This window comes from Leptonychotes weddellii, chromosome 15 (genome assembly GCF_054177405.1).
Source record: "Leptonychotes weddellii isolate Sample4059 chromosome 15, ASM5417740v2, whole genome shotgun sequence".
Lineage (NCBI taxonomy): Eukaryota > Metazoa > Chordata > Mammalia > Carnivora > Phocidae > Leptonychotes > Leptonychotes weddellii.
In genome coordinates, this window is record NC_138383.1 from 15,182,269 (window position 1) to 15,205,667 (window position 23,399).

General features: G+C 38.1%; 1 protein-coding gene across 6 annotated transcripts in view; it reads left to right on the forward strand.

Moving 5' to 3' along the window:
• The window catches only part of KANSL1 (KAT8 regulatory NSL complex subunit 1), a 183,629-nt gene that overhangs the window by 146,550 nt on the left and 13,680 nt on the right, over positions 1-23,399 (forward strand). For all 6 annotated transcript variants that reach the window (XM_006734338.2, XM_031029261.2, XM_081804776.1 and 3 more), the window contains 3 exons: positions 5,303-5,415; positions 6,194-6,389; positions 22,591-22,762. In XM_006734338.2, the coding sequence (XP_006734401.1) occupies positions 5,303-5,415; positions 6,194-6,389; positions 22,591-22,762 (481 nt within the window). The remainder of the gene's footprint in view (positions 1-5,302; positions 5,416-6,193; positions 6,390-22,590; positions 22,763-23,399) is intronic.

Genomic DNA, 23,399 nt, shown 5'->3' on the forward strand with positions numbered 1-23,399 from the left:
GCTTTCTCAGAAGAAAGGCATGCTAAAAATGTAAGCTCTTGCTTTTTCTTTTTAAACAGTCCCAAGCTATAATCTTCTACCATTGATTAAGTAGAAACAACTTTTTTTTTTTCAGAAGTTTTGCAGTCACCAGGGGCAATGAATAGTGTATTGGCCCAACAGGCTTTTTTTTTTTTTTTTTAAAGATTTTATTTATTTATTTGAGAGAGAGAATGAGACAGAGAGAGAGAGCACAAGATGGGGGAGGGTCAGAGGGAGAAGCAGGCTCCCCGCCGAGCAGGGAGCCCGATGCGGGACTCGATCCCAGGACTCCAGGATTATGACCTGAGCCGAAGGCAGTCGCTCAACCAACTGAGCCACCCAGGCGCCCCACCAACAAGCGTTTTGAGATAGAGAGTAGAGTGATAGATACTGGCTGAGGAATATTTGATTTACCATATTAAAAGAAGAAGACTAATTAGGACTATTAAAATAGGGATGTGGATAATAAGTTGAACAAGAATTTAGGACTGTTTTTAGCAGTTACTGTATTTCTCTAGATTCTTGACGTGCATTTTCGATGGTGTTGGTAAATATAAATCTTAGGTGCAGTAGCCTTTGGACTTGTATGTAACAGCATCCTGCTGATTGAAATTTTTCAGTGTAAATAATTCAGGGGTGCTTAGCTGGCTCCAGTCAGAGGAACATGGGACTCTTAATCTCGGGGTCATGAGTTCAAGCCCCATGTTGAGTGTAGAGATCACATACACACATACATATTTAAAAAATTCAAAATTACTTTTGCATAATTATATAGATTTTTTTAAAGATTTATCTGTTTGAAAGAGAAAGTGTACAGGAGTGGGAGGGACAGAGGGAGAGAAGCAGACTCCCTGATGAACGTGGAGCCCAGCGTGGGCTTCGATCCCACAAACCTGAGATCATGACCTGAGCTGAAATCAAGAGTCTGTTGCTTAACTGAGCCACCCAAGCGCCCCTCTATAGATTTTCTTTCTTCTTTTTTTTTTTTTTTTTAAGATTTTATTTATTTATTTGAGAGAATGAGAGAGAGCACATGAGAAGGGGGAGGGTCAGAGGGAGAAGCAGACTCCCTGCTGAGCAGGGATCCCGATGCGGGAGTCGATCCAGGGACTCCAGGATCATGACCTGAGCCGAAGGCAGTCACTTAACCACCTGAGCCACCCAGGCGCCCTAGATTTTCTTTTAACCTCAATATAGAGACATAGGAAAGTGAGGCAAATACAGTCCCATTTTATATATGGAGAAATGGAAACTTAGGTAAGTAACTTGATAGAAGTGGAATTTTCAGAAGGTTCCACTCTGTTTAGCACAATTTCCTGGCCATAGTGCTAGTTCATGGAAATGACTGGTACACTGTTTATGGGCCAATAATATTTTGGTGATTTTAAGCAAGACTATGTTGAGTATCATTGAGATGAGCTTGAAACATGAAATAAGTGATATAAAGCCAAAAAGTAATTTCTTTTGAACCAAGAATAAAAGTTGACTTCTTTAGTTAGCTTTTTCTTTCCTTTTTGATAACGTTGGTCAAAAAACCAGTAAGCAGAATGGAACTGTTAAGTTTTCTAAACAAATATGTTGCACTTAAAAAATTGGTATTTCAAGCAGTTATGACCTGGCATTAATTGAATTAAAGATACACATATATTGTGCAGATTATGTGTTTTTAAGTGTGTGCCTTTGATATTTATCCTTTTACTTCCTCTACTGTTTGGCAGAACAAGTTGAGTGGGAATGGATCTTAGACCCCAAGAAAATCTACCCCCTTAGACCTTAATTTAGCCTAACTTTTCTTTAAAGGCTCTTCGTCATACTTAATGGTCTGGCCAAGAGGGAGGAGTGATGAATCAGACAGATGCCTGCTTTATATGTATAACAAATTTGAATCTTAATGCTGTGTTATTTTCTTCCATATATCTAGCCCCTTCAGTCAGGGAAGAAATCACTTTAGTAACCCTCCTTGCTACTTTTAACTCTAAGATCACCCCAAAAGGTAATCCCCTGAGTCTCTGCTTTTGGGGAAAGGGGAATTAAGAGAAATTCTCTCTCTTCAGCTTTTCTACTCTTTTCTTTCTGGCTGTAGTATGCATGTACCCTCAGAGTGTATCTGAATACCACATACAGTTCAAGAGAAGCTCAATAGTAAGTCCTGCTTTCTGGATAGGAGAGCCTTTAGAGTCTTTGATCCTTTTTACAGTTTCCCATTGGAAGACCATATCTGAGTCGTGTATTAGTTTCCTGAAAATACTAATGATGTAAACCACTGCAATAGTGATGATCAAGCTTAAGTTAGTATGTGGGTTTAACATTTGTGAAGTGTTTATTAATGTATCTCTACCCTCTCTCTCTCTCTTTTTGCACCCTTTTGGACCGCAGGATAGGGAGTGTTTGCTTTTTCTTAACTGTGAATGCGTTTAAGTATCTTTAAGTAAAATTGTGTTGTGAGTTGTGTTTTTCTTTTTCCAGATGGAACACTGTTGGAGGATTGAGGTTAATGTTTTAAGCTGTTTACATTTGAGAATGAGTGATGAACCTAATTGCCCCAGTGCCCTGCTTTTAGATCTCAGTGTGATTATAGGATATCCCATGGTCCTCTGATAATCGAGTGCCTCCTTGTATGGTTGGGACTAGAAGCTAGGCACATTCCCTCTGAGGTTCATGCTCTTGATTGCTTGCTATGTGCTGTTTTATCTTTGACGAACATTTCTGTGCTAAATAATGTTTTCCGTGTTGCCTTCAGTTTTAATTTGGGGGCCTGAATTGCCCCCAGGAAAATTTTAAGTTCCTCTAAGAAAATCAGTAAAATTCACATTGAATATTAATGGCATTTAAATATATATATATATATATCTGTAGGCATAAATAGGATAGGATTTAGCAGTAGTTATCTGTAGGTCGTGAGATTTCTGATGTTTTCTGCTTTTTCTTCAGACTTTCTGTACATAAGGTTTTCTGAAATAAGATTTTGTTAAAGAATGGCAACATTTTGTTTTGATAAGTGTCCTTACAGTTAATTTTCCCATAATCCCTACAAAATAAACTTTAATCAAATGTGGATTCAACCTGTTACTTGTGACACCTTATAAAACATGTAGATATATAGATCCTGTCTCTGCCATAATTTAATGTTAAATGCTTTTATTTTAAGGGAATGTAAAATTGACTGAAATTCTTAAGATTGGTATACCAGCAGAAAGTTCATAGTCACTGAAATTTCATGTTGAAAGGAAACTTCTTCATCTAAACCAGAACTTCTCTTATCTTAGGAAAGCTGTAACATCCCTGGAGTCACACATTTGCTAGTTAATGCCAACCTGAATATTAAATCCTTCTGATTATCTAGTCCTTTTTCATATCATAATGTGTGGGTTTTTTGAGGTTCCCCCTGAATAGTAAATCTTCATGAGCATTCAGGAGGATATTTGGGATTTCTGTTTGTTTTTTTTTTAATGTAAAAATATTATCCAGAAAAATTTGTCTCTGACACTATTTTTGTCCTGTCATTGTCTGTGTACGTACATTTATAGTCATCACAGTTGTATTAAAAATATTTTGAATTTAATCTTTTTCCAAAATCATTTCTACATAAAAGACTTTTTTTTTTTTACCTTTAAATATTTTTTTGGTATAAAGGAAGAAGAAATGTCTTTTGTGATGAGTTTTAATAGTCTGATTTGCTGTGCTACAATTTATAATTGTACCTCAGATGTTGAGCATTGAGATTATTGATAGATACCATTGCAGTGATCAGCTATGTATATAAGATTTTTGAGAAATGTGTTTATTATAGGGTTATTTCTTTAAGATAATTTTTAGGATTGAGTGATATGAACATCTTTATAAGTCTTGCTACTTAACACCACTTTACTTTCCAAGAGGAAATCCATGTAGTGTTTAAGGCAGTGAGTATGTGTGCCAAATTTGCCATGATTTTGGCATCATTGACTGATCTGATCAGGATTTATGTGGTACTTTAGTACCTGCACAGGCTTATCTCTAAGAACATTTCCCAGTGTTCACTCATTGTAGTTTGCTTATGTCTTTTCTGCTTGTATACTTTGATCTAGCTTTTTGGTTAATTTGTGTGGAAACATTTTAGTTAGCTTTCCAGTCTATTGTCCTTTTCTTCTTTTTAAAGATTTTATTTACTCATGTGACAGAGAAGGAGAGAGAGAGAGCACAAGCAGGGGGAGTAGGAGGTAGAGAAGCAGTCTCCCCACTGAGCAGAGAGTGTAACGTGGGGCTCGATCCCAGGACCCCAGGGTCATGACCCGAGCCGAAGGCAGACACTCAACCGACTGAGCCACCCAGGCGCCCCTCTGTTGTCCTTTCTTGGTACTTGCCTTACAACTGCTCTGTTCTGCAGATCCTTTGGTGTTTTCTCCCCAGGGGTATAAAGATCTAAAAGAAATTAAATACTAAAAAACAGAATTTCAGCCTCAAAATATTGGCTTTGATATGGACTGGTAGCATTTACAGGGAGAACTTAAGCACACCCTAAAGTCATTTTGAGTTGTAAGGAGACAAAGACCCACCGTCTTTCTGTGGTATTCCAGCAACACCAGAATGGAGGGATAAGTGTATCTGTGGCTTTATTGAGTGTAACTCAGAGACTCCATATGATTGACATCTCACGGCTCTACCTATCCCTTTGAGCCTAATGAATACATAATTTGTTTTGAAATAGTCGGATTCAAACTTTTCCAGATTCTTTCCCACCTCCCTTTTTTTTCAGTTTATGTCCTAAGCATATATTTGATTTGTGTAGTCCAGAGACAATAGTTACTAACTGATAGCATCAGGTAATTACTCACTTTTATTAATTTTTTTCTATTTTAGTATATGCATATATATTTACACAAAGTATGGTTTTCTAGAAAGAGGTTTCCAGCATACACTGTCAAGTTAAGCAGGTATTAACTACATTTACATTCTCTCTTAGTTGCCTTGATACTGAACCTGTGTATCCTCTTGACCCTTGAAGACTCTTTGTTACCATGTAATTATTTTGGTAAGCTTCTGTTCCATGGAATCATTAAAGCATTTCCCCATCAGTAAGCACTTAATATTAGTCTGTTGAATATTTTGGTTCCTTACCCTTCTTCACCCCAAAGCAAAAGCCAGTTCTCTCAGTTTTTTGGTTTTTTTTTCTCAGTCATATATGTTTGGTTTTGCAGGTTAGTTGTCTGAAATTTGAGGTGTTTCATTTAAATGATGAAATGGTGCCACTTTTCAGTCTGTTGGTTAAATATTATCATGTATTTTTATCTTTCTCCTTTAGATCGAATCCGTTTCTCAGCCACTGGAAAACCATGGTGCCTCTGGTCATCCTTCAGAGTCATTGTCTACCAAATCATGTGGAGCATTGAGACCTGTCAATGGAGTTATTAACACGTAAGTTTTATGTCTTCTACTTCCTACGTGCAGTAGGCTTGTAAAAGATGAATTTGGGGCTCTTAGTTATCCCTAGCCAGGACTAACCCTGGTTTAAAGACAGAAGCCTTACTGCTTAATGGTATTGTGCATGCTTACTGTAGCAAGTATATTTTAATTAGCATGCTTAGTGTAGTTCCCTTTTACTTACTGTAGCCTAGACTTAACTCACAATGGAGAAAAAATAATAGGTCCTACTTTTATGAGTTGTTATGGTTGGTCCTGGTCTTGGTAGAATTCTTGAGAAGTGTTTACATAAACTCTTTTACTTTAGGACGGATTAGATCCCTAAAGGCTGTGTTTGTAAATCTGTATTTATGAAAGTTGAAGGAATCCCTCTACAAGTGAACAATGTGTACCCATCCCTAAAAGTCGAATTTTACAGAAGAACTGATTCTTAGGCAGCTCATTAACATTTTCAAGATTATTCATTTTCTTACCAGTTGCAATTTTCTCGATTTTCTTTGTGTTTCTGTTGTAGAAGAGAACTTAATCACTTGGAACCTGAGTTTATCACTTACTGACTTGCACTTTTCAAACATGATGTTAATGCCAACCAGGAGTCTTAAAAATAAGCACAGACACTGCACACACATTTATATTAAGAAGTGACATGCATCTGCTCTAGAATACTTGTTTGTGTCTGTGAGCATCTATAAGCAGAGGAGGTTGAACCGGTATTAGAGGCTTTGTTTCCTTGTCTCCTGAGAAGTGAATATTCTTCCTTCCCCTTGTACAGTCTTCAGCCTATCTTGGCAGACCACATTCCAGGTGACATCTCTGATGCTGAGGAACAGTTACAAAAAAAGCAACGACTCAATCTAGTTTCTTCATCAACTGATGGCACCTGTGTGGCAGCCCGAACACGTCCTGTGCTGAGCTGTAAGAAACGAAGGCTTGTTCGACCCAGCAGCATCGTTCCTCTTTCCAGGAAGGTCAGTACCAGTGAGACTTGGTCATTGTTAAACAGTGAGCCAGAGGCGCAGATAGAATTATTAGTCTCTTGCCAGCTTTGGTTCCTTTAACTAGTGTTTTCCAAACTTGGCTAACCACCCAAGTTTCCTGGGGAGCTTGAGAAAATACTGGGCTCCTGACACCTGTTTCCTAGAGATTCTGATTCGGTTGTTCCAAAGTTGGGCCTTGGACTCTTGTTTTCAGAAAAACAAAAAACTCCCAGGTCGTTCTTGAGCCAGGTTTGGAAATCACTGGCTTGAGCTTTTTAATAGAAATGGGAGAAGAGTTTAATTGCTGCCATCAACACATAGAAGGAGGATGATGTGCTTCCCACTTGTCCTGTTATCACTGAAAATGGCAATGTGGCATGCTTTCCTTTCGAATAAGAGTCTCCATTAAAATTTTTAAATTGCTATGACTAAATGAATGTTTGTCTTCACAGAGAAAATGGAGATTATTCACGAGTGCAGGAAACTTTTGATTGCTGCCTCTTCAAATAACACAGAGTTGGATTTATTCCAAAACTAATGAAATAATACTTTAGTAAAATTAATACCATGCAGTGGTTAAGAGCATTAACTTTGGGGCGCCTGGGTGGCTCAGTTGGTTAAGCGACTGCCTTCGGCTCAGGTCATGATCCTGGAATCCCGGGATCGAGTCCCACATCGGGCTCCCTGCTCGGCGGGGAGTCTGCTTCTCCCTCTGACCCTCCTCCCTCTCATGCTCTCTCTCTCTCATTCTCTCTCTCTCAAATAAATAAATAAAATCTTTAAAAAAAAAAAGAGCATTAACTTTGAAGAGGATAAACATGGGTTTGAATCCTGGCACTGCCACTTGGTAGTTTTGTGATTCGGAGCCTGTTAACACCCCCTTATCCCCTCCCCAAACCCTTCCCTTCCCCCCTAGGCCTCATAAGGGATCTCATAGGGTTGTTTGAGGGTTAAATGAAATGAATATAACTTGCTCGTGGAGGGTGTCTGGCTGATAAGTTACTGGTACAGAGCGGCTGTTACTGTTAGCACTTTTGTTATTGTTCACTTGTTCACTCATTCCACAAATATTTATTGAGCTCCTACAGCGAGCTAGGTCTGTTCTATGCATTGGGAATGCAACACAAAACAAAAACAGGTAAAAATGCACTCCTGAAATACTCTAGTGGGTAGAGACAGAATAAAACAATAAATTAAGTATAATGGTATGTCCTATAGTGTTAAGTGCTGGGGAGAAAAATACAGCAGACGAAGGGAATAGGGACTGTTGGGGAGATCAGGTGATGGAATTAAGCCTGAGGTATTCTGAGGATGAGGAAGAGACTGGGAAGGAGTGACGAGTGAATTAGAAGGAAAACGAAGAAAGTGAGACACATGGAAGGCAAATGAACAACATGTGTCAGAGAGGAAGGAGGGGAGTGTGTGAGATGCTGTAGCCAGGTCCAGGTAAGATGAAGACTGCGAACCAACTTTTGGGTGTGGTGGGTTAGGGCTGTTCGAGATCTGTGTGAGCAGTTTTGCTAATGGGAGAAGAATGAGATTCTGCTTGGAGTGGGTTCAGGAGAGAATGGGAGGGAAAGAATTGAGGGAACTGTTTAGGATAACACTTTCAAAGAACGCTTCTGTAAAGGAGAGCAGAGAAATAGCTTATTTGAAGGGAAATCTTTCTTATGATAGAGCTTTTACACTATATTTGCTGATGAGAAAACTGACAAAGAAGAGGGGAGAGAATTGTTGGAACCACTAATATCTGGAAAGTGGATTTTCAGTGTTTGGCTTATGTTGTTATAGTATGCAGTTGGACTGCAAAACTTTGCCTTTTTTTTTTTTTTTTTTTAAGGAAAGCATTGTAAGTTAAAATTAACTATCAGGTTATGCCATTTTCTCTTGTCTATTCCTCAAAATTCCTAAATTACCAAAATACCAGAAGAGAAAAAGGTATTTGGCAAATTTCTCATATTGACATTTGAGTCTCAATTTTTTATTAATAGTCCTATAAATCTAAATTATTTTCCTAAAGGTTGAAGAGTTGATTTTAGGAAAGCGAGAAAACAGTATATTACTGTCAAATGTAAGAAAGTAGTTTTTGATCATGACTCTGATGCTTTTAAGAACAACAAAAAAACCCTCAACCAAACAAAAACAAAAAACTTCATGGGGAAATAGTGTCCTTCCTCTGTTTTGGCAGTTTGCGTGTCCCCCTGTGTCATGACATCTAGGGGTTTTATAAAAATTTTCTGTGGTGTAGGGTAGGCCTCCTGGATTCTTTTCAGTCTGTGATCTAGAAAACCTTCCTTGTTGCTATTGACAGTAGATTCTTCCAGTCTGTGCCTAAGATCTAATGTACTTTTGGAGAGACCTATAAAGCATACTAAAGACTCTTCGGTTCCACTGCCAGTTTCTAAAACACAATCATCCTTACATGGAAAGTAAGCTACATGGAAAATAAGACAAAAGAAATAAATTGAGTTTGGAGAAACAAACCATTCACTGGTTATAGCAGCAATGCTGGAGTTCTGCCAGTGTTGGAGGCGATGGCCATTTTGTCTATCTTGGTTGCACACTGTGTCTCCTTGCTCAGTGAGTGATACTTGCCTTTTATCATCTTGTGGTGCTGGATTTGCCAAGCACATTTATTCAGCACTTTGTCAAGTGCCCACTGTGCTCCAGGTATTCTTCAGGTTTCATTGGTGAACCAAGTCCTTGCCTTAATGGATCTTACCTTCTAATGACAGAGCCTAGATAGCAAAGAAGTTAACAGATAAACCATTTTCTGATGTTGGTAAATGGCATTGAGTTCACACTCACTGTAATAGGATTTGCTTCCACGTTTAAAAAAAAAAAACTTAATAACAGGAACTGCATGTTTCTGGATTAACTCAAATTACCTTTGTTACTGCCCCTCCCACCACATTTCCTACCTACCCAAGAAAGGTGGTTACTAGTAGATCTACGAGTATAGAATGTGAAAAACAGATGTTTAATGTCAGTGTTACTGGCTTAACTACATATTTTAAATTATCTCTACTTCACTCTAGATCCAAATATAAAACTCACTTTAGGGAACTCACTCAATTTTCCAGGACAGTCATTTTAGCTGAATCACAGCTGGAATTTTATTCCATCAAGTCTTACCAACATTTCTGAAATTACAGTGTATATCTTACAATTGAGATGTACTTTTAGTGTAGTAGCACATTTCTTTTGCTCCTAAAAGGCTGTTTTTATGTCATTAGTATCTTAAATTGAGTGACTACAGCGAAGGGGGTTCAGCAGGTTGAACTTGTTGGAAATAAATAGGAATGAGACCTATCAGTAAATAATGAAAGGCTTTGAATGCCCAAACTGTTGATTTGGGTTTTATCATCCAGATTTTAGAGAATTTTAGTTTTGAGCAGTTAAGTGTCATAAGCTATTTTTAAAAAGATAAAGTGTGCAGGTAGTTTATGTTTGGAGTAGATTGGCCATAAAAGAGACTGGAGTCAGAAAGAAAGACTAGTAACAATAGTAATCCTAGAGGAAATAATATTGTCTGAAGGCCCCAAAGCTCTCAGGATGCAGTAGATTTCAAAACTAGTCCTAAGGAAGAGTCACCAGGATGTTGTGAATATCAGAGTTGGGAGGACTGAGAGCTTTGAGATTGGGAGAGTGGGGTTATCTTCCATGGAAATCAGTAAGGCCTGGGGAGAACATGGGGGTACTTCCTGTATCACCATTTTATTGTAATATTAGTGCAGATTGGAACAAGTTGCTCATACTTCTATGTATTACATATTTCATCACTGTCAGGGGTCTGGTTTGGTAGACGTTAGCAGTTAGCTAAGCCAGTGAAGAAACACTCAATGAGAAATTATATAACATGTATCATTAATGTTTATTCCCTGCTCTGCCTCTGTGAGGTAGATATTTACAGCTTAATCTAAAACATTAGTTTCTAGATACTGAAATTTCAAATCAGTGAAAGTTTTAAAATAAATGTGGGGCCGATATGGGGTTGCTTTTTATTTTGTTAGTTATTTTATAAAATAAGTATGTCATAGTACAGGTATTATTTTAAAAAGAAAAAATAACATGCCATGAGATTTTTGGATTGGCCTTAGTAGCATTTCTTTTTAATTTTTTTTTAAGATCGTATAGTTCTTTTTAGAATTTTCTATTTTCTTAGAGAATTTTTTAGAATATAGTTACCATACAGTGTTATATTAATTTCCAGTATACAGTATAGTATATCAACCGTTCCATGCATTCACTCGGTGCTCATCACAAGTTCACTCGATCCCCATCACCTGTTTCACCCATCCCCCCCTCCCACCACCCCTCTGGTAACCATCAGTTTGTTCTCTATAACTAAGAATCTGTTTCTTGGTTTGTCTCTCTCATGCTTTTTTTTTCCCTTCTTTGTTTCTTAAATTCCACATGAGTGAAATCATATGGTATTTGTCTTCTCTGACTTATATTTAGCATTATACTCTCTAGCTCCATCCATGTCCTTGCAAATGGCAAGATTTCTTTTTTATGGCTGAGTATTATTCCATTGTGTGTGTGTGCGCGTGTACATACACACACACATTACCTCTTATTTATCCATCTATTGATGGACATTTGGGCTGCTTCTGTAATTCGGCTATTATAAATAATGCTGCTGGGGCGCCTGGGTGGCTCAGTTGGTTAAGCGACTGCCTTCGGCTCAGGTCGTGATCCTGGAGTCCCTGGATCGAGTCCCGCATCGGGCTCCCTGCTCGGCAGGGAGTCTGCTTCTCCCTCTCCCACTCCCCGTTTGTGTTCCCTCTCTCGCTGTGTCTTTCTCTGTCAAATAAATAAATAAAATCTTTAAAAAAAATAAATAAATAAATAATGCTGCTGTATAAACATAGGGGTAGCATTTCTTATCAGATGGTTTGGTGGTGCTCTGGTGTGATTTTGGAATTTTATTGTTTGTGTTGGAGGATAATTATAGGAGGATTGCTCTGGGTTAAATTTTATTTTATTTAAGATTTTATTTATTTGTTTGAGAGAGAATGAGAGACAGCATGAGAGGGAGGAGGGTCAGAGGGAGAAGCAGACTCCCCACTGAGCAGGGAGCCCGACGCGGGACTCCATCCCGGGACTCCAGGATCATGACCTGAGCCGAAGGCAGTCGCTCAACCAGCTGAGCCACCCACGCACCCCTGGGTTAAATTTTAAAGTTGGATTCTGGAGAATTCCCAGCGGTCTTTCACTTCTTTCTCTTGAATCACACATGAGGATATACAGGACATGACATATAGTAGGACATTCTCTTAAGGCACAGTGTCGTGATATTTGTGGTTGAAAACTAAAGAACTAAAATGATTGTGAGTGTGTATTACAAGTGAAGAATTTGGGGGCAGCTGACTCTTGGTTTTGCTGCTGTCATGGTATCAGGGTCATGGCACTGAGCCCCACGTTGGGCTCTGCACTACGTGGGGAATCTGCTTGAGGGTTCTCTCTCTCCTTTTCCCTTTGCCCCTCCCCCTGCTCCCACACATGCACTCTCTCTTGCTCGCTCTCTCTCTCAAATAATATCCTTAACAAAAACTAGAAAAATAAAAGTGAATAATTTGATATCAAATAAGATACATTCTTTACTGACAGGGGCTTCTTATGATAGGTCTTGGAGGCCTAACTTTTTCAATACTAGTCAGACTTTTGGGAAGGAGCAGGAATGCCATGTGGACATTTGCAGTCATTATAAGACACAGACAAATTTTGAAAAGCTGAAGATAAAATAAATAGAAGCAGCTCTGATATTTTATTTATAAACTGTCCTCAAGCCAAAAGAATTTAATGCTTTGAATTAATATTCTGTGATTAACAGAAAATGATGAATAGAGCTTTACTTTGTGGAATTCATCCATGTGCATTGCATTGGGTTTTTAATGGAAACTCCTTCAGAGAGAATTAATATAATTTATGCTATTAAAGGAACATAGAATTTCTCCATGTATCCAAGTATTTTATTTCTTCATTCAGTTTTTATGTATTTCCTACATTCTTGTTGTTTTTGTGATGCAAATGAGGTCTTTTCTGTTAGTGTTATTTTGTAAGTGCTGTTGATTTCTGTAATTGAACACTTATTTGAACTCTGTGTTTTGGTTGATTATTTTAAATTTTCTAGATAGGCTATCTATCACCAGCAAATAATGTGATACCTCTTTATACACTTCTTACTCCTTTTCCTTGACTAGATGTGATGTATTTACAGAGCAGTGTTAAGAAATAGTTGGTCCCAGTGAGGCATCTCATTCCTGGTTTTAATGCAATACTTTCTCTTCTTCTTTATTTTATTTTATTTATTTATTTATTTTTTGTTGAATCTTAAGCACGCTCCAGCCCAGTGCTGAGCTGGACTGTGGGGCTTAATCTCATGACCCCGAGATCATGACTTCAGCCAAAATCAAAAGTCAGACTCTTACCGACTGAGCCACCCAGGCGCCGCTCATGGCTATAGTTTTAGAATTTCACTATTAATTTTGATGTTGGATAACTTCTTAAAATGAATTGGGACACTTTACCATTTTCTGTGCTTTGGAAAACTTTAGATTTTTTGGGAAGTATCTATTTCTTTAAAATTTGTTGGAACTTTAAGGTAAAGACCATCTGAGGACCAGCATCTATTTTACAGAAAATTGTCCATCTATCAGATTTTTCAAATTAACTCATACAGAATTTTATAGAAAGCATTCTTAATTTTTAAGTCCTTGTTATCTGTAGTTATGTCCATGTTTCAATCTTAATTATATTTGTCTTCTGTTACTTGATTAGTCTTGTCATCAGTTTTTCCTATTGGTCTTTTCAGAGATTGGTTATTTGCTGGTAATTCCTTCCTCCTGTGGTCTTGGTTTGTTTTGTTTTTGTTTGGTTGGTTTTTTTTTTCTCTCCTGTCTGCCTTTATTCAAATGTTTAATTTATTTTCTGTTCTTTCTTACATAATAATAAAAGCATTCAACTTTCTGAATTTTCTTCTGAGTGTAGTTTTGGATAGCATTCCACAGCCTTTGATGTGTGAAGTATTCTTTTTGCTATTTGGAAGTTGCCAATGAGTTTTGAGTTCTTTTCCCAAGAGTTTCAGATTGAGTTTCCAAATTCAAAATGGTTTTTCTTTTTAAACCTTTCGTTATTTAATTACTAATTTTTATAGCATTTGGGTTAAAGTGGTGTTTCTGTTGTTTCTGCTTATATTTTGTTGATTTTTTAAAAAATGTCATTGGTGTCTAGTCTCAAGTTCTATGTAATTATATCCTCTTAGTGACTTGAGGCTTCTCTCTCCAGTAGTTTTTGCCTCACATTCTACTTTTCTTAATACTAATGTTGTAGTATGTGATTTTTTTCACCCATTTACCTTTAGCATTTTGTTTTTTGAAACATCATTTTTTTTTAACCTCCATAAAGTCTTTGATTTTAAAGGGGATTTTATTAAATAAAAAAGTTTTTCATTTTATATATTCAGTTTTAAAACTGAATTTAAAGGCTTATTTAGGTTTATTGTGACTGTAACATTTCATTAGTTATTGATAGTCCTTTTTATACCTTAATATGCCAACTTACTGAGTTCTTAATTTTAATTTCTAGTTTTTCAGGATTAGAACAACAGTTTGACCATGTTTCAGGTTCTTAGCTCATAACCTTTGTCCCTTAAAACTGTTTCACTGTCTTTCGGTGGTGGAGGACGGTGATTATTTGTTGTTTTGTTTTGGCATAGAATTAAAATGGTCTTATTTTCAATCCTTTATATTGGTAACCAGTTCTGCTGTGCACTGTCCAGTATGGTAGCTACTGTAGCCATGTGTAGCTATTTAAAATTAAGATAAATTCAGTACCTCATTTGCACAGTCACATTTCACGTGTTCAGTGGTCCGTCCCATGTGACTAGTGGCTACCATATTTAAGTCACACAAATACTGAACACTTTCATCATTGCAAAACTGCAGTGGACAGTGCTGCAGGTTTTTAATATGGTCCTATCAAGTCTTTTATACTAGCTTTGGTTCTTGATTCCCCAGAGTTTGTAGTTGGAAATGGAAGTATTCCAGTTATCTCTGTGTTACTGTTTTGTCTCCTGTTTGTTTAGCTCTTACTACCTGCTGCTCCTCGGTGTCATCATTAAATTAAACATGGAAGTGATTGGCAGAGTTTGGATGCACATAATAAGTACTCAGATGTTAGCTGTTAACATTTCTGTCATGGTTTTCATCTCTTTGGTTCTCCTGTAGTATAAAGGAAGAAAGACAAGTTTATTGCTCACATTCTATTTTAATTCTCCATATCATTAGTTCTGACCATAGTTCCTCTTAGGTAGGTTTTAGTTCTACTACCATGGGTAGTTAAGATTTTTTCTTTTTTCTTTTCAGATTTTATATTTCCTTTTTATGTCATCTTACTGCCCTTTCATCTTCCCTGTTTCCATGTAATAGAAGTTGTGTTATCTTTTACTCTATTGGAGATGTGAGAAGTTTCATTCATTAATTGTTTTACCAAACTTGTTTAATAGTTTTCTGGAGGTATGTTGTTTCTCAATTTTTCAGATTTGCTTCCTTTTCCCTTATTCTGCAGTATTCTGCTCGTAGTCCCAAAGCTGAGGGGTTTTTTTTCTTTCTTTCATTATTCTTAAAAAATAAGTTGATCTATCCAGACTTTGTAATTTCACTAGAAAAATGTAGTAGCTGGGTGTATTTGTTTCCTATCACAGTTCTGGAGGTTAGAAGTTTGAAATCAAGGGGGATAGCCCTTTGCTGCCTCTGAAGGCTCTCTAAAGAAGAATCCTCTCTTGCCACCTTCTGCTTTCTTTGCTTGTGTTTGCTAGCAAATTTAGCATTCATTGGCTTGTGGCAGCATATCTCCTCCTATCTCTGCCTCTGTTTTTATGTGATCATCTTCCCTGTGTGTCTGTGTCTTTGTGTTTTCATGTGGTGTTATTAAGGACACCATTCATTGGATTTAAGGCCACCCCAATTCAGTATCACTTCATGTTAATCACATCAGAATCCTGTTTACAAATAAGGTCACATTCTTTGATTCTGGTTGGGCATGAATATCGGGGTGGGGCCTTGGGGGGCGGGTCACTATTCTAATCAGTACACTGGCCATTGGTCCTTGTCTCTGCTACTCATGTGCTGGTTGAATCTTTTTCTTAATTCTAAATCTGGAAAGGTGCTATTCCTAACTCCGTTACTGGGTTTCAGCAACTTTTATACTTAACATACCTATGCTGTAGTTGGAGAAATAGTTGAACTTCATTTTACTCCCACTGCCAGTTTTCTGGAGCACTTCTGCACCACTGAATTTATTGTGTGAAGAACCTGAATTCCCTGTATATGGAAAAACTCAGCAGGTTTACCTGCCTCCTTCCCTAATTTTTTTTTAATTCTGTAAAGTATAAAAAATGATAAAACAATCATTATGTACATACCACCTTAAATGTTAATATCTTGACTTTTTTTTAATATTTAAAAGAAAATTACAGATGAACAATGTTTGTTTTATCCTCTATCATCTCTACCTGCTTCCTTCCCCAGAGGTAACTACTATCATGAATTTGGTTGTGTATACTCCCAGTTCAGGTTCTCTTAGATTTTTACTACACGTGTATGTATCCATGAGCAAAGTGCAGTATGTATTGTTTAGTTTAATGTTCATATAAAAATTTATATAAATGCCATCATGGTGCCTAATTCTGCAACTTGTTTGGGGGGTGTGTGTTTTTTAATTCACTGTTGCCTTTTCAAGATCTCCATGTTGATAGACATCATTTTAGTTCATCTTTTGTAAATAGTCCACATTTCCTTCAAAAAGACCGTGTTTGTGTGGGTGTGAGTATATCCATATCCCGTTTGTTGACTTCAGGGTTCTAAATTTAACTTCTATTTTGCGCTTAATGATTGTGTTCATGTCTTCTGTGTCCTTTGGTCTGCTTTCTATTTCTCTTTGAGAAATATATTTGGCATGTAACATTGTGTAAGGTTAAAGTATACGACATGTTGATTTGATCATAGATATTGCAGTATGCCTGCCAACTAATTGCAACCTTAGCTAATACCGCTATCATGTCACAGAATTATCATTTCTTTCTTGTGGTGGGAATAATTAAGATCTAGTCTCTTTGCATATTTATAATATAGTACTGTTGTCTCTGTAATCACTATATTGTGTATTAGATCTCTAGGACTTATTTATCTACTAACTGCAAGTTTATACTTTTAAACAACCTCTCTTGGGTTCCTGGGTGGCTCAGTTGGTTAAGCGACTGCCTTCGGCTCAGGTCATGATCCCAGAGTCCCAGGATCGAGTCCTGCATCGGGCGTCCTGCTCAGTGGGGAGTCGTCTTCTCCCTCTGACCCTGCCCCCTCTTGTGCGCTCTCTCTCTCAAATAAATTAAATCTTAATGTATAAATAAATAAATAAACAACCTCTCTTATTTCCCCATCTCCCTTTTTTTTTTTTTTTTTTTTTAAAGCATATGTATTCATATAGATTCAGGATGGACTGGTTAGATACAGACAAGTTCATGGTTGATAATGCATTGCATTCCAGTATTTATTGTTGATGAAAATTCTGATGTCAGTTTGTCATTCTTTTAGTTTATCTGTATCTTCTCTCTAGTAATTTAAATTCCCCAACCCCCTACTTTGAGGTGGTTTTTTTTTTTATGTTTTGCAGTAACAAAGGACGTATTTAGATGTATGAATTAATTTTTAGCCACTTAGGGGCTTGGTTTGTACCCTCATTCTGAGAGTTCTTGCCTGTCTTGAGTTTTGAAAATTATTATTTCTTTAAACTTTTCCTCTTTTCTCCTCTTTAATATGGAATGTCTATTATATGTAGATTGTTGTAGATCTTGTCATTCTCTCTTCTATATCTTTTTTTTTTAATACTTCCCATTTCCATCTCTCTCTCTCGCTGTTTTATTCTCAGTAAACCTCTGTGACTGTTCCTTCTATTCATCAGGTTTTTCTCCAGCTGTGTTTAGTTTACTATTAAACCTGTCAGTTGTTTGGTTTTTTGTGGTTTTTTTTCTTTTCTTTTTTTTTAAGATTTTATTTATTTGAGAGAGAGAGAGCACGAGCAGGGGGGAGGGGCAGAGGGAGAAGCAGATTCCCTGCTGAGTGGGAAACCCAATGTGGGACTGTATCCCAGGACCCTGGGATCATGACCTAGGCTGAAGGCGGGCACTTAAACAACTGAGCCACCCAGGCACCCCAGTGTGTGGTTTTCATTCAGAATTTGTTTCTGGTTACTTTTAGAATCATCCTTTTTTTTCATCCTTTCCTATTCTTTTATGATGTTCATTCCTTCCTTTATCTGTTTGAACAACTGTAATATACTTTATTTATTTATTTATTTATTTTAAGAGAACCATGTAGGTATGTATATATTTGCCAATGGTAGAGAACGTGAGGTTTCCACATCTTTGGCCAATATACTTACTTTAAAATCGCTCTCAGATTATTCCATTTCCAGGGGTGCCTGGCTGTCTCAGTGGGTAGAGCATGGGACTGTTGATCTTGGGGTCCTGAGTTCGAGCTCCATGTTGGGCTACAAATGACTTTTAAAAAATTATTCCATTTCTAGTTTCTTGAGGACCAGTTGTCCCCATTTTTGTGCTGACTGCAACACATCAGTCTGTGTTTGGTCTGCTTTGTGATCTTTCACAGTGAGCTCACCCAGGGCAGGGTGAACAGGGCATGTTTTCTGTCGGAGTCTTGTGTGATCCCTAGACTGTGGAAGTGTCCTTAATGCACAGTTTTCTATTGATCATCTTTTCCTTTTTTTTTTTTTAACTAATTTTTTTTTTTTTAAGATTTTATTTGATGGAGAGAGAGAGCGAGAGCATGAGCACAAGCAGGGGGAGCGGCAGAGGGAGAGGGAGAAGTAGGCTCCCCACAGAGCAGGGAGTTGGACGTAGGGCTCAATCCCAGGACCCCGGGATCATGACCTGAGGAGAAGGCAGATGCTTCACCGACTGAGCCACCCAGGCACCCCTAAACTAATTTATTTAGAAATACCACCTTTGCTACATATTAAGCTGTCATGTATACTTTGGTCTAGTTCTCTTTCTGTTTAATTTTTCTGTAGCAGACTATTTTAATCGCTGTAACTTTAAGATATTTTGATATGTGGTAGGGCAAATCACTCCCCTCTATCTTTGCTTATCAGAAATTTTATGGGGACTTTTCCCTTTAAGCATATATTCTTTCAGTTCCAGTTTTAAGATTGTTTAAATCTTTTTTGCCTCTTCCTTCCCCAACAAAACCTTATTTAGATTGTAGATTAATTTGTAGATTATTAATAGCTTTAAAAAGGTTTGTGTTTATAAGTTTTAGTTAAACTTACTCCAAAATATTTTTTATTATTGTTATAGTCAAGAAAAGATTATTTTTTTCACTTGTATGTTTCTCAATAACAGTTATTTTTAGGAAGGTCACATTTCAGAAAAAGACCTGAGGTGAGAGGAATAACCATGGAAAGGGCCATGATCTGGAATTTTGCCTGGCATATTGAGGAAATAGCAGTGGTAGAGTGAGCAAGGAGAGAAGCAGGAAGTAAAAGGAAATGAGGTCAGAGAAGGGATAGCAGTGACAGATGGTATAAAGCCTTGTGTGCACCATTTGCAAGAACTTTGGGTCTTGTTCCTTACGAGGTGAGGAGCCATTGGAACGTTATAAGCTGAGGACTGGTAAGCCACGGTTACTCCTACTACTGTATTTTGATTAGTTGGAAGGAGGGGCAAGCAGGAAGACAAGTGAGGAGTTATTTAATAAATTCATGTGAGAGGGGTTCCTGGGTGCCTCAGTCATTTAAGCCCCCGACTCTTGATTTCAGCTCAGGTCAGGAGACCAAGCCGCACATCGGACTCTGCTGGGTATGGAGCCTGCTTAAGATTCTCCCCCCACACCACCCCCCTTTTAAGTCAGAAAAGATACTGACTTAGACCAGGGTTATTGCAGTTGAGGTGGTATAAAGTGGTCAGATTCTGGATACATTAAGAAGGTGGAGGCCACAGGATTTCATGATTGGATATGGGGTATGGTAAAAGAAGGGAGTTTAGGATAAGTTCAGAGATTTAGGACTGAGCAGCTAGAAATTGGGAAGAGCAGGGGCTCAGTTTTGAACTGAGGTACCTGTTAAGACATCTAAGTGAAGTTGAGTGAGCAGTTAAATTGAAATGAAATTATATTAATTGATATACTAATATTGAATAATCCTGATATCCAGAAATCTCCACTTGGCTCAGGTTTGGTTGTTTATATTTGTTGTGATTTTTAAAATTTGTTTTCGTACTATAAAATATATGTTGTGATTTTTTAAAACACAAATAGGCTCTGGGGCGCCTGGGTGGCTCAGTCAGTTAGGCGTCTGCCTTCGGCTCAGGTCATGATCCTGGGGTCCTGGGATTAAGCCCTGTGTCAGGCTCCCTGCTCAGTGGAGAGTCTGCTTCTCCCTCTGCCCCTCCCCCAACTTGTACACATTTTCTCTTTCTCTCAAATAAATAAAATCTTTTTAAAAAGAATTTTATTTTTCTGAAAGGACAATAGAATTGTAATTTGTTAGTATCAGCCATCTTAATTGAATAGAAAATTACCTCTTCTTCAGTGCTTTTATTTATTTATTTTTAAAGATTTTATTTATTTGTCAGAGAGAACGAGAGCACAGCAGGGGGAGCGGCAGGCAGAGGGAGAAGCAGGCTCCCCGCTGAGCAAGGAGCCTGATGTAAGACTCGATCCCAGGACCCTGGGATCATGACTTGAGCTGAAGGCAGACACTTAACTGACTGAACCACCCAGGTGTCCCTCTTTAATGTTTTTAAAGATTTGACCAGGGAAATTGACTTGTCTGAGCCTCTACCTTATTTTATGCATGTATATGGTATTCCCTTATTAGATGGAATACAAAAATATGTAACATTTAAACATCATAGAAATGCATAATTTGTATACACTCCTATTACATATGTACACACTCAGTTTCCAGTTTTTAACTTAACTAGTGCTTTTTTGAGGAATTCTTACATGTTTGCATTTCTTCCTTTTTCTCTTCATTAAGCCAGTCTTAAAGTTTATCTGATTATTAATTGGTCTGTTCCTATCCACCCCACCCTTGAGGTGGGTTTAGGAAGAAGGAAAAGGAAAACTCCCAAAGAACAGCTCTTAAATTTGCTATTTCTGGCATCTATTTCCTCTTTTGGCAGTTTTAGCTTTTATCTTAATCTCTTCCTTTAGTTTGTTATTTTTGCCATATTCTTTTTTCCTCTACACCCGGTCTATTGGCTGTTGACTTCAGGGTATACTACAGCCATAAAATGGAATGTTCGTTTTTCATATAGACAGGTAATTGATGCCATGGGTTAGTTTATGAGGAAAAACATATCTCCATCTTAAGATTGATTATTTTGATTTTGGTATCTTTTTCTAATCTCTTTTTAATGTTTTAAGTTTTGGTGCAATTTCTGGATCCTACCTAATTACCTGACTCCTCCCATTCATCTGCTGTGTGGTCTGTGGTTCTCCTCTCTGCCAGCAGCTCTCTCTCAGCTCTGTCTCAAAATGTTATCTCTTTCAGAAAGCCAGCGCTGATAAACAGAGTGCAAGGGATATTTTTTCCCAAAACAGTACCAGTTAATGTTGTCTACACAGTAGCATCATGTTTAGTTGGTATAATTCCCTTTCAGTGGCATCTACAATTGCAGCTTATTAGAATTCTTTTACTTTAGTGCGAGGTGCCCAGTCTAACCTTCACAGGAGCTTCTTTGCATGCCACCCATCTATGTGGTTGCATGAAGGAGGCAGTTGGGGAATGTTGATAAAGGCCATGTTGTTCTCATATTTATCTTTCTCCTGTACATGTGTGTAAAGGCAAATAGTTTTCAAGAGAGGTTTGTGCTGAAACTGAATGCCGCTCTTGGAGTTGTTGTAGGCTTTTCGCTAGCAGTTTCCATGCTACCCTTTTGTTTTTATTATAATACTACCCTTGCTCAGAGCATCCCTTCTCATGGTGCTGTTCCACAGGCAAGTCCTTTTCTTCTAGGACTGGATGCTGCCCAAATGACTTTTTAATGGGTTATGATTTGGCACATGCCAGATTTGTCCATCCTAACACTAGAGTCTAGGAATCCTGCATTCAGCATGACCTCTCAAGTTTTCTCCCCAAAGCATAAAATTGTTTAAAAAAAAAAAAAACAACTTTTTTTTTTTTAAAGCATTTTTTTCCCGCCAATATTAAGTCTTTGGAAGAGTTAGATTACATTTCACTGTGGACTTAGCAGGAGAGGTTATTTCTTAGCCTGCTTACATGTGTACAAAGGAAGTTTAATGGGAATAATTTCTATCTCCTTGAATTTAATCTAACATAAAGACTGTGGTGTGAACACTCACCATTACCAAATTGCCTTTTTTTTCTTTTTTAAGCTTTTATTTATTTATTTATTTGAGAGAAAGAGCGAGCGAGCATGAGCAGGCGGGGAGAGGGAGAAGCACACTCCCCGCTGAGCAAGGAGCCTGATGCGGGACTCCATCCCAGGACCCCGAGAGATCACGACCTGAGCCTAAGGCAGACGCACTTAACCGACTGAGCCACCCAGGCGCCCCCAAATATATTTTCATTACTTAGGCATGAACTTTATAACCATGGATCTTAGGCTAGGTTAAAATGTAGCTAATGAGTTCTGTGTAGTCCAGCGAAACTTGCCACCTTGTTTGAGACCACCTGAAAGTCTTTAGAAGGAATTGTGAAAAGAACAAGAGAGGTGTGATTGGTTGTTTAGGCTCCTAGGTGGATGAAATTGCTGGAGAGAGCAAGTCATGTCCATCTGGGAATCAGGCACCAGCTGTTCATCTTAGGGGCCGTTGAAAACCATCAAGATGGTGGAAATATTCAGGTTTTATAAGGTGTTCTCAGCACAGTTTCAGTAGCTTTAAACTCACAAGTTTGGTACCTAGGTAATGCTTAGGGCCCCAGCTCCAAGTAATTGGATTTCATCATTAAAGAAGAAGCAAGTTTACTTAATTACTTTGAAGGTTAATGTGTTGGAGAAAAGGGATTTTTTTTAACAAACTAATTGAACTTTCGGTTAGTAGTGGCACATAGGTGTCTAGAAAGAGCCTTCTGAATCTTTGGGATAATGAGAGGGAGCTGGGTTTTATCAGACACTGAATTGTCAGTTTTGTTTGGCTTTTCACAGGTTCATCGGAACAGCACAGTGCGCTCTGGCTGTGATGTGAACCCCTCCTGCGCGCTCTGTGGCTCAGGCGGCACGGTCACCATGCCTCCAGAAATTCACTATGAAGCCCCTCTGTTGGAACGCCTTTCCCAGTTGGACGCTTGTGTTCACCCAGTCCTAGCATTTCCAGATGGTAAGAAAGGCCACAGAACATAAAGCTTAAATGAGACTTAAAGGCTTCAAAGTGAAAGAAAGCCAGCCAGGATCCTGGTACAACCCAGGTGCTATCAAGCTATCAGTTTCAGTCAACAGAGCCTCTCAGAATTTTGCAAATCGGGTGCAGCAGATCCATCAGACCAGAATGTACCACTGAAAGATTGCAGCTTGCCAGGAGAGAGATTTCCCCCCAGCCTTTCAGGTTGCTCCTGACCCTGAAATAAAACCCTGCCTAGCTTTGCTATCCATATGGTCCAAGTTTTCTACTAAATATTTCCACTTTTCCTAGAAGTCACATGGCATCAGGAATATTAGATCAAGCTCCTTCTTAGTCAGGGGAGTTCTGGTAACAAGTCCTGGAGCAGTTACAGGATTTAGGTAGGCAAAAAAGAACTCAGTCATTTGAAGAACAGCTAAAGGGGAGGGGATTGTAGTGATTTAATGTTTGATCAACTGTCAAACAGAAGAGGGCATTCTCTAGGATCGGTGTTAGTAATGATTGTTTTTTATAAATAAAGTTTTATTGGAACACAGCCCGTTTGTGTACATCTTGTCAGTGGCTGCTTTTCTGCTAGATTGGCAGTAACATTACATAGTTGCAACCCAGACTAAAC